General features: G+C 39.1%; 1 protein-coding gene across 1 annotated transcript; it reads right to left on the minus strand.

Moving 5' to 3' along the window:
- Window positions 1–4921: 4921 nt before the first annotated feature.
- Window positions 4922–16012, minus strand: CHMP2B (charged multivesicular body protein 2B). Its single transcript, XM_009274509.2, has 6 exons — window positions 15910–16012; window positions 13533–13624; window positions 10141–10335; window positions 7513–7615; window positions 6334–6440; window positions 4922–6177 (listed from the first exon to the last, which is right to left on the minus strand). Exons 1-6 carry the CDS (start codon window positions 16010–16012, stop codon window positions 6064–6066), a joined length of 714 nt encoding a protein of 237 aa, XP_009272784.1. The 3' UTR covers window positions 4922–6063.
- Between the last annotated feature and the right edge of the window lie 514 nt (window positions 16013–16526).

Raw genomic sequence — 16526 nt, forward strand, 5'->3', positions numbered from 1 at the left:
AAACTATGTTGTTTTAAAAAAAAAAAAGAAAAAAAGAAAGAAAGAAAAATCTGTAAACCACTTATTTCTCCTACAGCCTAGCCAGCTTCAGATGTAGTGTGTTGTGGAAGACCTGATTTTAATGTAAAAGGTTGGAAACAAATTAAATGCTACTGCATATTTTTAAAGAGTTGGAGGTCTCTGCTTAACTGTAAGGAACCTATTATGCATTATCCAACTAGAAATGCTTTCCAGGTTGCCCAAGTACTTGCAGTTTCCCTGTGCTGTGCCTTTCTTGCATCTGCAGTACATTTAATGACTCATGGAGAACCCCATGTAGGTACCCTAAGCATCAGGAAACAAAGCCTTTGCGTTGTATGTGAAGAAAGGTTACAAAGCTTGGTATCAGCAGCTGCAGTATTGCAAATATCTTGCCTCTGCATGTCCGTGCACATGCTTTACTGCCCCCCCCCCAGTGCTAACTAGCTAACTGCGCTAACCTTTGCGAGATTGTAAGCCACTAGGCACATGGCAGGGTCCCATCTCCAGTGGTGAACACTGAGCATCAGTGAGAAATTAGAACTTCAAAGAAGAGAAGGTGAACGAGCAACCTTAAACAAGCAGGGGTGACACTGCTGACTATCTAGTTACGGCCAAGGACAGGATATACCCATGGGATCTTGTGTGACTGCCACTACATCTGAGAGCCAGGTAGAAGAACACCAGCTGAAGACCTGCCTTTCCAAAGGACGGCTCAAACTCAGCTACCCACTCGCAACAGCTGTACACCGCTGAGTGAATCATTTCAGGTAAATTCCTTGTGTAAGTTCAGGACAAAGCCATTAGAAATGTGCCATAATTGCTGTCATCATCTACGGTAGAGTAAGCTTACCAGTACAGAGGTGTCAACACTGTTCCTACTGTGTGCTCTGTCTCCACGTACCACTTGACTGCCTTAAACGGGTGCCAAGTAGAAGTGACTTTTTTATGCTTGTTATCAAAGGTAATTCTTGCTAATTTGTTATGTGCCTTACAGTTTGATTTGGATAGGCTTAGCTATAAAAATTGGGATACAATTTACCTTACCTTAAGACTTTGTGATTTGAGGGGGAAAAAACTATAGAGTTATCAGGGGGTTTTATTACTTTGGGCTTTCTCTGCGTTGTATTTTTTTCTGATTAAATACATATGTGGACGTACTTACACCAGAGATAGTGTGTTAAGCTAAAAAAAGAAGGCCCTTGCGCTCTGAAATAAGTATCCACACAAAGCATTTATTGCACTGCACATTCCCACTCTCCTACGCCCCACTAATTGAAAATAATCCCTTATTTGTCATCCTCTAGCCTAGAGAGATAATGGGGGGGGGGGGGGGGGAGAAAAGGGCAGAGGTCCTCCACCTATCAGAAAGCCAGGCACCAAGAAACTGAATTAATGACTATAGTACACACCAGGGATAGATTATCCAGCCATCTCATCAGCCCTGCTCATTGTTATTAGAATAGCCCATTACCATGTATGTTTTTTTGACTGTTTTCCCAGGACTGAAATTAATTGAGTACACGCAAATAGTAATGGCCAGATACATTTTATTTTTCCATAAAACAGACCTGATGATTTAGAAAATGTCTATATAATAGGCCCACAGAAAGCCATAGGAGTTTAATGTTCAAGACCACTTAGAAGCAGTGTGTACAAGTTAAGTGTTCTCTCTCTAGTGTACATTAAATTATTTCCGATACCTCTTACAGTGACCGTAGGCATATTCAGCTATGGAAATTAGGCTCCTAGATTAAAAAAAAAAATACATTTTTACAGATGAATGCACTTGCTGTAACCCCTTAATTTAGAAGAAACCTTCCATTTAATAACTCAAAGGGAAGAAATTGTGCTACGTACTCTCTTCAGGTTGTTCTCACCACTAGCATAGCCCACCCCAATCAGCAGAGAAGGCCCAAGCCTTAGCCTTTACCCACCACATGTATCGACAGATCATGAGCTGTCCAAAAGGATGAAAGATAAATACAGTTGAGAAGATTAGCACTCAATGAAGGTGGTGGCATGCATTTGTGTACCTCTGGTGTTACGTGATCTAATGTAACGTATATTGAAACTATTATATATAAAATGTATTTATATCCTAAGTTATTTTCTTAATTATAAAAGGCTTCCTAGAAATGCTATAAGCCTGTACTTCCCAACCCCCCTACCCAATAAAGTATTCTTATACATTTGGTATTCCAGGTAATGGTTTGTAGTTCTGTTTGGTAACACTTTACTTTTTTAGTTGTGTATCATGCCCATGTGCTTATTCATTTTGGCATGCTGTAATAGTTAATTCAAGAGCAGGCTTACCATAAAGTTGTGATTTCTAGTCTTACAAAAAGTCTCACAAGTGAAGGCTAATTGCAGAAGCATAGCAAAATAAAATGAAAGGTGACACATAATGCCATTTTCTTGCAAAAGAATGACAAAAGGCTAAGTGGAGGAAGCAGCCATTATTTAAACACATCTAGCTGTTGCCATGGAAATTACTAACAAATTAGAGCAGAATTGTTTAAAGAAGAAAAGCTGGATGAAATCAATTTAATGTGCTGCAGCTGCAGCCATTAGACTTGGAGAAATTGGCAATTCATTATTTTTTTTTCTGTAGGAACAACTTACTCACTGGGTAATTGCCATCAATGACTCTTCATTGGGGAAAAACCCCTAGATAAGACTTCTGAGGGGTAGCTTTACAAACCTGCATGTAAGAGTTTATTGGCCAATTGACTAACATGGGCTGCACTATTTTTCTTTGAGTGGTTTGTGGGTTTTTTTCTTGCTCTTACTTTTCCCATGGTAACTTTAGGTAGGATGTTAGAACTAGAACAGAGAACAAAACAAGACGTTACGACAACTTGTAAATCTGTGGTTCGCCTGTCTCCGAAGTACTGTGTAGCATTCTGTCCCCCTCATCTGAAGGACACAACAGACCTAGAAAAGGCCGCTATACAGGCAAAGCTGATGATCAAAGGTAAGATGAGTAACTGTTTAAGCTACTGTCTCTCTTCTAGATTTAATGTGTGGTGCATTAAATGATATAGAGGTCTGCTGAATTATGAGCTGTATTGAAAGGCTGGATGGAGGCAGGCTGCTCACCATCCTGCCTAATGTAAGAACTAGGAGTAAACATGTGAAGCTGGAACGAAGCTTAAGAAAAAACAAAAGTGGTAGTTCTTAATGTGGTGGGGATTAGATCTGTGGCACTCCTCTACTAAAAAACACAGGTACCAGAAGTTTTTTTTGTACGGACAAGTTTGTAGATGAGAAAGCCACTCAAAGCTGTTGTATATAGAGGAACTTACATATAGCTCTGGAAGTGCTCTAAATTGAAAATTGTTAGAGGCTGGAAGAGTATTAGGGGAGGAAGCATCATCTACGTTTATCTTGTTCCCATATTTTCCTGGGCATTGCTTATGGGCACTTGTGGAGTAGGATTCTGGGCAAGATGGACCCTGGTCTGCCCCAATAGAGCTATTCATTCTTAGGTGCATGCACTATTGCATTGTTGTTCCTAGGTGGAGGACTTTCCGATTCAGTTGCTATTAAGGTGTCAGCAAAGATAAAGGAGTTTAAGGACTGAGTGGGTTTTTTTTTTTAGTCTGGTAGGAGTGATTTAAAAGGAATTTGTTTCTACGTAAGGGATGCAATTTTGTTACAGACAGCTACAATGTACTAACTATAATTGAAATAAATATAAGCAAGCCTGCAAACCTGCAACACTTCTCACCCTGCTACTGAAAGATTTTTATACAGATTAGAGCCGCAGGGCTTAAAAGGTAACTATTAACAGAAAGACTGGATACGTATTGACAGGAGCCCTTGTCCAGCAGTCCTACTGACACCAGAAAGCAATGCCTTTATTACTGTTTGTTGAAGACCCCATAGATAGAGGAAAGAGCTAATAATAGAGTTATGCCCAATTTTGACAGTCATTAAAAGGATAAAGTGCACGCTTCATTCAGAAAGGACATGAGCCTTGGCGTTCAACCAAAATACAATCAATCAGTAACATTTTATACCTAACTAATTTCCTATCATGGTTTCTCCTTCAATGCCTAAGAGCAGTACTTGGACACCTCGTTACAGACAGAAGGGAATGCAAACTTAGTCAAGTCTTTGCTGAATGTTGAGTTTAAGTCAAAGGCCCACAAGCAACTACAACAAGTATTACGCTGCTTTATAGCTCAGGTCAAAGGAAAATTTATCACAGCTAACAGGAGTCCAAAGAAAGCCCACTAAGAGACAGATGCATAAGACTAACCCTACAGAGGACAAAGTCATTGCGGAATAAAAAGCCTTTTATTAGATTTTTACAAAATAACCTGTAAAAAAAAATATTCACCTCGTATCAGATATATGCAATATATAAACTTACACATTCCTACCCACTACCTCACAGATTCATAGTTTGTCCATTACTTCCTTCAAAGAGAAAGAACACCTCCATTTCTATGCCAAAAACCAGATGAAGGCTCACCTGTTTTTTCGTCCTCTGCTGACTTCAATCCTAAAGAGCAGATGGTGCGACAACAGTAGATTCACAGAGGTTATGGTTTCCTGCTACACCTTCTCTAGCAGCAAAGTCTCTCTATGAAGTTTGTTCCCCCTCGGTCATCCTGGTCTCACTCTTGGGGAGGTATTTTGCTTTTCTCTTTTTAAAGCCAAGATGATTTTGTTGTTTCTGTTCAAAGAACAGCCCCACTAAATCAGCACAACTGAGGGGCAAGTAAATCTCCAGCAGAGTAAGGGCTGAGGAACTTCAGAAGTCGTAACTGGGAACTGCATTCTCAGACTTTGTCATCTATTTAAACCATCAACAGTTCTTATTTTGTTAGCCCAATGCTTTCCACTTAAAGCTAGAATCATGCTGATGCAGTTCAGAGACCATAGAAAAACCTTCACGGAACCAGAACACTTTTATTACAGTATTTAGACAAGTTATTATCATGTATCATTCAAAATTGTTCTCAAAACTAAAATTTAGATTTAGCTTATCAATGTGATCAATTGCATCTTAGTAAACAATACAGTTATGCACAGTTATCTTCCATTAAGAAATACTGTAAAATATATACAAATATTGTTTCAGGCAAATGTCCTTTTTGCAAGTGCGCAAGTTGCATTTCTGAACAAGTGCATTTCTGAACTTCAGCACTGAGTCCCATCGAGTGTACACAGAGGCCTCGCCATAGTGTTCTGTGAAACCTGTCTTAATTACAGTTTACTCACTTTTCAAAGACTCATTCTGAAAAAAAAAATCACAAAGGTGTAAGATTTATATACATAAAGGCACAGCAAATCTGTTGAAACCAGCTATGTTATAGTACAATAGAGTTCAATCAGTGCCTTTCATGCAACAAAGTTCACTAACAAACTGAAATCCTCTTCCATTAAAATTAACTGCACAAGGACTGTAGCCTTCCCTTTCAGTAAAAAGAATAACCAGCTATTATTTAATCAACTCAAAAGTTACTACAGGAACTTGAAAGAAACACATAAAATTCTTTTTCTTTCTGCCTAAGTTTGCTAGACTTTCAAGCTTATTTCTCACCAAAAGAAAATAGTTTCCAACTAAGAGCAAAGGCGGTTTCATTTGTGCTAAGAAGACAGACTAAGAGGTTTTCTATAGCAATAGTTTTTATAAGAGTTAAATATATTATATAGATGCTGTCCTAGGAGGCATCACCACCAGCCACAGAATAGCCAATTCTAAAGATAGATAAGGAACCGAGATAGAAGAAAACTTTGAATTCAGAGGACAGATTCAGATCAGGTATAAATGAATTTATCATTAGAACTACGTCCCTGGTCGGTCCAGTGCTCAAAAAGACTCCATGCAACGGACGCGCCAAGTGTACTTCTCCCTGTAAATTGATTCAAAGCATTCTACCCTTCTCCTTCCCCCAGTACCAACTTCAAGTTGTCATTTCTGAAGCTTCAGAGTTTTCCTAGACATCAGTTGCATTGAAAGAGTATTTGCACTTTTTACATCTGTCTGCAGCTGAATAATTAGAAGGCAGACTGTATATTGCCATCAAGCTAATCAACTCCCAAAGCTTTGAGCTGTCGTTCAATCTCTTCATCTGATATGGTAGCAGCTTTTGATGTTGATGCAGATGGTAAGCCTCTGGCAGCTGACGGAGCTTTGGCCATCTAAAAGAAGACATGATTTTCTTCAGTCAAAACAATACATGTTATGACAAGCTGACTTCTAGAATAGGACTGTAAAATAAAGCCTGCTAGAATAAACTATTTCAAAAAAGGGAAGGAAGGGGAAGAAGCACCTGAACTAGGTAAAAATAGCCATACCTTTCCAGAGATTTCAATTCCTATCTCATCAAGCACTTGGTTAACAATATCCTGGCTTTCTTCCTCTTCATCAGAAGCATCAAAAATATCATCCAGCGTATCATTAACTTCAAAGAAGGAAAAAAAAAATCCACACCGCATTAAGCAAGAAGATTTCTGAAACAACTTGGTACCGTGTTTCTACCCTCCCAGAATGTAGTAGCAATACAACATATAAGATACCAACAGAAAGCAGCTGTATATTGGAGAGGCTTTCTTACCTCTGCCTTGCAAAGCCTGTGAGCACAGCTAGAGCAACAACAGGGTAAGGCATGACTGCTTTTATAAAAATGTTTGGTTTCACCAAAACAGTTCAGTTGCTCTATTTCCCCCCCTACTAGATTTTAACATTTCTTAAAAACATCTTCTACAGTTCCATAAAAAAAATCCCTTTCCTCTTCCTCCTCCAAATAAGTTGGAAAATTGTTAATTACTCAGCTAACTTCTGAATTGCAACATTACAATTCTGCACAGTTGAGGTGTTCGCAGCTTGCTCAACAATATTGTTTTGAGTCCATGCTACTTACTACGGCCAACACAGCGGCAGGGATTAGGATAGGAAGGAGACTGTGATAGCAACAGCACTAAGTTTGGCATTATTTAGTTGACAGTGGACAGATGCAATCAGGAAAAAGAAACTTGCCGCCACCCCCCAAGAAGTTTGTGGCTTAAAATAAAAAAGGAGACAAATACATCCTGTACCACCATGTATGTAAAGCTGAGATGATCACTAATCTCTAAATTTAACTCAAGTTTTTAAGTGTCCAGTCCCAGAAGAAAAAAGCACATGTAGAACTATCAGCTACAGAAAGGGCAATTTTTCAAGTCCCCCTACCAGTTATGCCAACAAGGTTTTGAACTGGTCTCAAATCCCCTTCCCTTCCAGTATGTTCTTTCTAGAAGTATAACGGGTTTTTTGCATGAAGATGGGAAGAAATGGATTTATGTATCTAGAGCTACTAAAAAGCCTAAGGCAGCCTCCCTGCTCAGACATGCGTTGTTTTGTTTGCTCTACATTTTTGCTGTCAATCTCATGAACTGTAGAAGTAAAACCTCAAGCATCAGTATTTCTAGACTGGTTCTACCCCTTCAAGAGCACTGTGGGCTGCAGCTAGCTGTTCCCCGCAGTGCAGAACTTACTCATTTCTTCAGTCATTTCCATCTTCATGTTTTCCTTCTGGAAATTCTGCATAGTTTGTAGTGTCTTTTGTGGGTCCATTTTCTTATTAACTGCTTGCATTGTCTATTAATAGTGAAAAAACCCTTAATCATACGATGAGACATTAGTAAAGGCTGATATATACATTAAGAAGGAATAAGACTTTTCTAGTAAGAAAACCTTCAGTCCAAATTTTACTTTCCTTATCTCTTTACATCCCATGAGAACTGTAGATACACAACAGATCAATAGTACAGTCTGCACCTAGTAAGAAATATTGCTATCTACTACCCTAATAGATACGCTTTTAAATGTATGCATCTTTCTTGAACCATGACCCTCCCTTCTCCTGGGCTTGTATTACGAAAAATCTGCCAGATCTAAATGAAAAGAATGGGACAATATTTCCTAACTTGCAGGCTATACACTTTAAAGAGGTAAACGGCTGCAGGTTTTTTATTCAGTAAGGAACATTTATTTGAACCACCACTAGAGGACAGGCATTAAATTTCTTTATGTTATCATTTAATGGCAAAATTACTTTTCTCTGAAAAGCAAATATCAAAGTGTTCAGGAAGTACGTATTAGCTTAGGGTGAACCTTTGTAACAGGCAGAGATCTTTCTGTGACAGTGTAATAAACTCCACCTGTTTTACCGCAACTATGCAGCACTGCCTTTGCAGGCACCAGTATTTAGTATTTTCTTCTTTCCTAAGAAGCAAGCTACTGTATCTCTCATGGGATGTCAAAACCTAAATATAGACATGAGCAGTTCAAACGTAAAGTCTAACCATCTTTGAGAAGATAAAAGAGTCAGTTGATTAAAAGGGATGCTATCAAGCTACTACAGCTGCTACTGGCTTCGTAGAAGCTCTTCTGCCTCCATGTCTGAGTTTGTTTAAAGCGATCATGTATTATGCTTCTAACATTAATTGAATTTCAAAGACTGTGTTCATAGTCACACTATTTGAATTTCAAAAGTTGTTCTGGACTTAGAGGGTGTTGGTTCTTTAGAATTCTTTTACAAGAGTTATAGATGGACATCAAAAATATTTGCACTAAACTGGTATAGAGTTTATACATCTTCAGAAAATAAGGGTCAGATGCATGATTAAAAGAAACAGGGAACTATTAACTGGACTTTACTATGTCCAAAATTAGTGCCATACATGCTAAAAAGTATATAGAAAATACTTTGAAAGCTTTGCATTCATGTATTTGTCTTGCTTGTTGAGGCAACTGATTCCATATATTTTTCACTGATAGTTGTACGAGATTAAGAATAGTTTATAAGCTTCAAAACGAACGACTGAATACTTTTCTGTCATAAGCTTCCCCTGTTGATAAGGCAAAATACTCACTTTAAAAGCGACCAAAAGAATTTAACACCTTCCTCTCCAATAATGTAACACAAACTAGTCCATAGAAGTAGTACCTGCTGTTTTTCAAAAGCCATCACTTTTCTGGATGCTGGTTAATTTATTTTTTAATATTTTTGTGTTTTTTCTGCTGACTTAATCTTCATAGTTAGTCTAGTGACACTTTGGTTTTGAGAAATTTAATCCAAGATGTCTCACAGACAAAAACAAATCAACCCTGTAATAATTAAAAAGCAAGACCAACTTGTTCGCACGCAGCACTGTTGTAGGAATACCGAGTAAGCTGTTTAACTTGATGGGTTGTACAGTCAGACAAGCCCCCCCTTTGCAGGTTAGTCATGGAGGATGGAAAGTTTGCTACAGAGCCACAACTTTGTATCACTGAAGGGCTGACATCTGCCAACATGCTGCTTCTAAAAGATATCTGACAGCAAAGCCTTAGTAGTAATTACTTTCTGCACTAAGCTGCATTGCATTACTGCATAACTGGCACGTAACTGGATTTAACTTGGGCTGTGATAAAAGCACAACTTGTCTACAATGATGCGCGCTAATTCTGTTTCCTACACCTCAAGCTGAACAATCCTCCTTGCCAAAAGCAAACTCCCTATTTATCAATTCAGGGAAATAGGGGAAAGTTCACAACTAACTCAGATAACTGAGATTTTTCAGACTCTTATGAGATGAGATTTCTGAGAAAACTTAATGCAATACTATTGCCTTAGAGCACGGAGAGAGAATGACAGGGAACTCCAGATTAGGTTTCCTTAGGAACTTAAGATCTGAAGCAATAACCTACTTTTTGCACAAGCCATAAAGCTATTGCGACACACTACCTTGATTTCCAGACAAAGCATGCCCTACTTTTTCCCAATAAAAACTGCATGTGACAAGACATACAGGCAAGACACTGTAGCAGCATGGTTTGGGGTTTTTTGATGTACTAAAAGAGTTCTTCCACTGGCATTAAAGTTTATTTTTATCACGCAAACATTTGACAGATGTCTAGCCCAAGAAAATATGCTTAATTAGGTGCTAACTGGCTGGATTGACTAGACAAAAATTTCGTAGTATGAATCAAATTACATTTCCCTGCTGCATCCTCAATACCATTTGGGGTATTAAGCAGTAAGTTTTATCCCTTCAATTATCTTATACGAAATAACACAGCTTAACTTTTGCATCCATATGCTGCGTTTTAATGTAAAAGAATGTCTTGTAAGGCCTTACTTTTGCAGTAGTTGACATAGCTCCTGCCATCTTCATCTGAGAGTTCATGACCTTTGTTTGAGTCGACATAGAAGTGACTTTAGAGCTAACAGCGTAAGTTCGATTTTTCTGCTTCCGCAGTTGTACAAGCTGTTTTGCTAGCACTTTACAGGCTTCTTTGTTACCAGTCTTAGCCATTTTCTTTATTTCCAGTTCCTGTTAAAAAAAGGTATGGGATTAATTCTACAGAATTTTCATTCAAACAAAGACTATAATTAAGCCTTAACACTAGTAATTAAATTCCAAAAGTTTAAAAAAAAAAATCAAGAGGATAGTTAATACATTTAAAGTTAGATGAATAGTCTTCCTTGCTTTTCTACCAAGGCTATCTACTAGAATAAATGCAATGCTGTTATGATTTGGCCAGAAGAAAAAAAACACAACAAAACTGAATTATAGTATGGTAGCACACAGTTCCCCAAAAGGCGTCAACTTCTGCATAACATCACATTCACTTATATGTGCACATTCAATTCCACATCTGGATAAGGAGTAACACTTCAAAAAAAAAAAACCAAAACCCAAAAGTGAAGAAGTTATTATGGCCAGCCAACTGTTAGTGCCATGACTGTAATAGTCTTTGATTTCTTGCATTCACAGGCAATCAAGCCACATTGCCCATGGAAGAAACCAGGCGTTCATATGGTTCTTCTTAACACTTTTTCAGCCTCGAGAGAATCTCATAACCTTTTTGGGGAAGAAGTAGATACAGTTAGATGAGTAATAATTATAGGCTGTTTGCCCACGTAATTTAGCTGGACTTAACTTTGCACGTAATAAAACTGGTATAATTTGTCTACAACAACATGTGCTTAAGCCTTAAGACACACGCTTCTGGCTTACATAAAACCCCAAACCCCAATCTATCAATTCAAAGAGAATTAGCAAGCTATTTAGCCCAGAGGTACCAGGAAAAAGTTTGGCACAAACAATCTTGTCAGCTGGGATTTTTCAAAGTATGCCTTCTGATTTGTGACTTGGTGATGTAAACTTCTCAACATATTTTTCCTTTTCAGCCTTTTTAAGGAGGGCTTGCCATAGTATCTCAGTTCTTTGTATACATCCAATTGTACAGTTTGATTTTTACCATTAAGTAAAAGCAGCCTTTAAAGACCAGCTTTCTCCTGTGATTGTTCAGGAGAATATACCTGCTGCAGGAATACAGTTGCTTCACTTTATGTGCACTGGTAGTCCAGAAAACTGTGCTTATAAGAAGAAACATTGCTCTGAAAAGGTAAATACTGGTCACCAGGATATGCAAAACAGTCATGTTTAAAGGCAAGTGTAAACTGACTCACTGCATTAGCTTTACTACTAGGAAAGATCGTGGTTAAGTTTACTATAGAGATGGCACTGGCACAAGATCTCCTCTGTAAATCCGTAATTTCTGAAAGGCTGTGTCGTACATACTATTTTTAATCCAAGAAGGTACAGATTGGCAAATAAGGAGCATGAGATTCCTCAGACATCAGAGGCCTGAAATACATGTAAAGCTGTCCTCTTTGTAAGTAGCTCACAGAGACTGCAAAAACAAATTTCTGTAGCATGCCCAAAATATTATCTCCTTTTTTCATACCTCAAGTATTGTGAGGGATTAGTTTGCACACTAGCAAACACTAGTTTGCACCCTACTTTTAACAGCAAACATTTGAAAATTGGGATTTTTCTCAGTGAGATGAAATACCTAAGTAGCATCTATAACCTGATTTTCAAAGTGAAATACAAACCTACACCAACCATTGCTAAACCACTGCAGATAATCCAGCTGCAGAAATCAAACCCTATCTATAGATGATTTTATTCTTAATTAAGAAGAATTTGGGTAAAAAGTTGCAATACATTATTTGCTTTTGAGAGGTTTGGGGCAAGCTTATTAAAGTCAGTTATGTTCTTCTGGGGAAAAAAAAAATCAAAATTCATAGAGTCATATGAGGTTACTGAACTGAAACAGAACTGTCTGCATACTTCAAGGTATATTTATACATAGAATTAATATAACTAGGTTTTCTCAGAGTAGTACCTCATAGTTAAGGAAAAAAAAAGTCTTTCTGAAGAAAGTACATAACAAAATGTTCTGATATTGACTGTCAAGCCCTTGGTCCTTTTTCACCTGATCTGACTCTGAAAATTAATATTTATAGTCCATTGATTCTCTCATCCTAACAGCAAAGTTTAACTTTTTCTAAGACATATTTCACTTCTCCTTTCTTCTGCTCCTCAGAAATCCAACATTTCTGAAACAATTTACTGTAGTAAGTAATCAAAACTTCAACCTGAGTATTCATGAAAATTAAGGTTATTTCCATAGTCAGAATATTTCATACTGAAAAATGCCTTATCTATGAGTAACCTATTATATCTTACATGTTCAAGGCTTCCAGAAACAATTTCTCTGACCTCTTTTAGTTTATTATTCCCAGATCTTGGTATTCACGCGACCTGCTGCCACGAAACACCACCTCAATAGCTACTGAAACAGTGGCTGGATTTGCACAGCTTTTCCCACAGTCAGAATATTTCATACTGAAAAATGCCTTATCTATGAGTAACCTATTATATCTTACATGTTCAAGGCTTCCAGAAACAATTTCTCTGACCTCTTTTAGTTTATTATTCCCAGATCTTGGTATTCACGCGACCTGCTGCCACGAAACACCACCTCAATAGCTACTGAAACAGTGGCTGGATTTGCACAGCTTTTCCCACAGTCTGAGCATGTCTTCATGCATCAAACCCCACCATCTGTCACATCCATTTATCCAATTATACTGCCACACAGGTGCAGCATCCATTCACTGGATACTCACCGAATTCACTGATAGCTCACACATGCGAAGTTTTAAATAGATCTTAATTTAGGCAGATAGTTTTACTATTATTAGCTAGCTTTAGGGAAGTCCTGTATGAATGAAAATAACAACCCTATGGGGTATTCATGACACCCTATGGTTCTTCAAGTACTCTCTCCTACTGGAGAGTCACGGTAACATATGATAGCACTGACACTTCTTTTAGTTCTTCCACCACAAGACCGCTGATTTACCAGCCTGTTAGAAAAAACCTTCTGAAGGATAGAGAATGCTAAGAATGGAAGGGAAAAAATGAATGTGGTTATTTAATCTAAACACATTGTTTCAGGCTTTTCCTATGTTAAAGACTGAGAATCACTTTTAGACAGTAAATTTTTTCTGACACCATTTTAATAACTGAAAAGTCAAAAAGGGGAAGACAACTTTTTTAGTGTTCAATTATTATACGTTGAGTTGTATCTTTAGCGCTTTGCAAGTTTTCTGTTATACTGGAGGTGTGCGTTTGTTTTTAAAGAGTAAAATAAAGTTCACTGCTCTACTTACCAGTTGTTTTTCCTGTTTTTCGAGTGCTGCTCTATCTCTGGTTATAGCCCTCTGTGTACCTCTTAACTCTCGATTTTGCTCCTTTATTATATCTGGAAAGAAAATATTTATAGCTGGGAAAAGTTTTCAATACTACATAAACATCTTGTCTGCTAAGCACTCTGCAGACAAGCAGTATGTTTGACTGCCTCCCTTGGTTCAGAATGAACTGTCAACATTTCAAATATATGAAATATTAGCAAAATACAATTTTATGTATACAACATGATTATGCTTCAGCAGCATAGGCCATATCCCATAACAAAAAGGCTATTTTACCTAGTATGTTTCTTTGCACCATAACCATAGCAAGAGCCTTAACCACACAGTAAGTTAGGTACACACGCTTTTCTGCAAGTTCAACCCTAACTCAGCAATAACATATTCACTGTGAGCCCGCTGCTTTTCAACCAGTCAGGCCTAACTGCAACAGGTAGATCAGCTGAAGAAAGAAGCCTTATATATGAGATCTGAGAGCAGTTAAGGAGTTCCCAAGTCCATTAAAACAGTGAGGATAATCCTAGACGCCAGTCCTGGATCCTGCTCTTCTCTGTCCTTATTCTGGTTTGACAGAGATTACTCTCCTCCACAAAGGTACCACATCTGTGCAGCCCAACTTCAGGTCAGACTATAAAGCAACAGTGCTCGAACTTTTTCAATTAGCAGACGCTTAGGAATATTAACATATGAAAGTGGCGGCCTTTATAGCAAATTTAACCTTCCTGACAACTGACAGAGCAAGCAGAAGCTTGAACTCTGTCTGTCAGGTGAAATATACCATCCTTCATAGGAGTTTTGTCCACTGTACTATTTAAAAATTATTTACCAGTAACATTCACTTATTAAAGCAAGTATTGTTTACAATATAGGCATCAATCACACTAGTTGCAATTAACTTTTGTTAGAATTTACAGCACATGCTTAGGTGTGATTCACCCGGGCAAAGGTAAAGAGGTCTGCATCTGACTCAGCATCCTCTGACCTTCATAGAGGAAAGAAGTTAGTACTTTTAGGAAGAGATTCATCTACTCCTAATGTATGTGTCTACACAACGTGAGGTAAACTTTGGGGGGGGAGTTTAAAGGGAGCAGACTGTCACATAAACTTTGTTTAGAGCTCTTTCTTCTAATCCACAGAAGTAACGTCATGGCAGGGCACTGCTATTGTACTTACAAAGTTTGAAGCACGTGAAAATCAACACAAACAGGCAGAGTTACTAACAGAAATAAAGGCATGAAGGATAAATTCTAGAAACCGCAGCCACCCTTTTCTTTTTCTAAAGCTTACGACAATTTTTCTACAAACAGAAAGAAGCATTCGCGTTCTTCATTCCCATGATCAGAAATACTGTAAAACATCCACTGATAAAATTATTTCAACCTTAATAGGTTTGAATCAGAAAAAACCCAAACCTTCAGTGGCATTTTAAAGAGGGCATATACACTCCCTCCTCCCACCAATTGTTTTTTGGCCAAATAAATACATATTCCAAACAAACTCTGTGAAAGAGACACCTGTTTTTACAGTGCTACTACTGCTCTGAGAACTAAACAAAAAGCATCTTCAGGAGACGTAGACTTTTCAATGGACAATAATAAAGAGCTGAAAGATGACACTGCATATAACACTGCGTTCTTCACACGGGCAAAGCAGCAGTGAAAATTATTCTGAAAACAATGCTACAGGCAAGTAATTTTGAAGGTAGACAAACGTATATTACTTGCACAGCTGCAGTTGCTAAAATGAAAGAAAAAGCTTAATAGCTACATACAAGACTGTCTTTTCTAACTACAATAACTATTAAAAAAAAATCCCTTCGCATAGAAAGCTTGAAGTAGGAACTTCAAGACAACAAGAAACAACAACTGTACTTAAGTCAGGAGACAATAAGGGTGAGCACGATGCTTATTTCTGTTGTTTCTGATCTCACATAGTGGCTCAAACTAAGGATAGCAATAAACTGAAAACAACAACTATCTGCAGTTAACAGGCCCTTTCATTTGTTTTGCAAGCGAAGGCCAAGATGAGAACTTGGTTCTTGTTTCTCTGTGATAACTGACGCAAATTCCTAGCTTTACTCCAGCAGACAGAAGAAGATGGGCTACTCCTGAGACAGCCTTTTGCCGATAGCCACTCCCGTGTGTCACGCCGCTGCCTCGCACACCAGGGTAAGGAGGAAGCACCTCCATTCCTTAAAACAGGTTGGACAAGAGGCACCCAGCAGGGCTTGACCTGGCTCCTATGATCTGCGTTGGTCATGGAAACTTAGTGCCATCTCCCCCTTCCTCCCTTCTCAGGTGCTGCGCCAAAAATGGGAAGAGACAAGTGGGAAACATACGTATTCTCCCTCGGTGACATACAATTGGTTGATGCGCAGCGTCATTTTTGGTGTGCCGTTTTCGACTGAGGACCCACCTGATTCGACACAGGGCACCCAACATGCCAGACAGCCAGCTCTGGGGCTCGCCAACCCTCGGCCAGCCTCTGCCCCACAGCCACGCGTGGGGCACACCGATTTGGAGGGCTGACCGGCACCCACAGGACTGCTGTCAGGTAAGCGATCTTTTTTGGTTTTACTTTGGAGAACGCTACTTCTGTGTTAAGTTTAAGAGTTTTGTCAACAGACTGACTACAAAAACATCAAGGACAACTCGTGTCAAGACCCGCGTACAAAGCCAGGGGCGCAAGCGGTGGCGGCTCGGCAGCTGCTCCAGCTGCTCTCTTCGCAGCCGGGCAGCGGCTCCCGCAGCCTGCGGCCACGCTCGGCCGCCTTCTCCCCGCCGCAGAAAGCTGGCTCCCGCAGACCGCTCGCGTCCCTGTGCGTTCTCGGCCCCGGCAACTCTCCGCGGGCCTGTTCTGTTCGCTCGCTGCCGACGAGAGACGTTCCTGCTCTTCCTCCTCCCTCACCCACAGACCGGGATCACCAGGGCCCGGCTCCCACCACATCTCCCCCCG

This window comes from Aptenodytes forsteri, unplaced genomic scaffold (assembly GCF_000699145.1).
Source record: "Aptenodytes forsteri isolate BGI_AS27 unplaced genomic scaffold, ASM69914v1 Scaffold207, whole genome shotgun sequence".
NCBI classification, from domain to species: Eukaryota; Metazoa; Chordata; class Aves; order Sphenisciformes; family Spheniscidae; genus Aptenodytes; species Aptenodytes forsteri.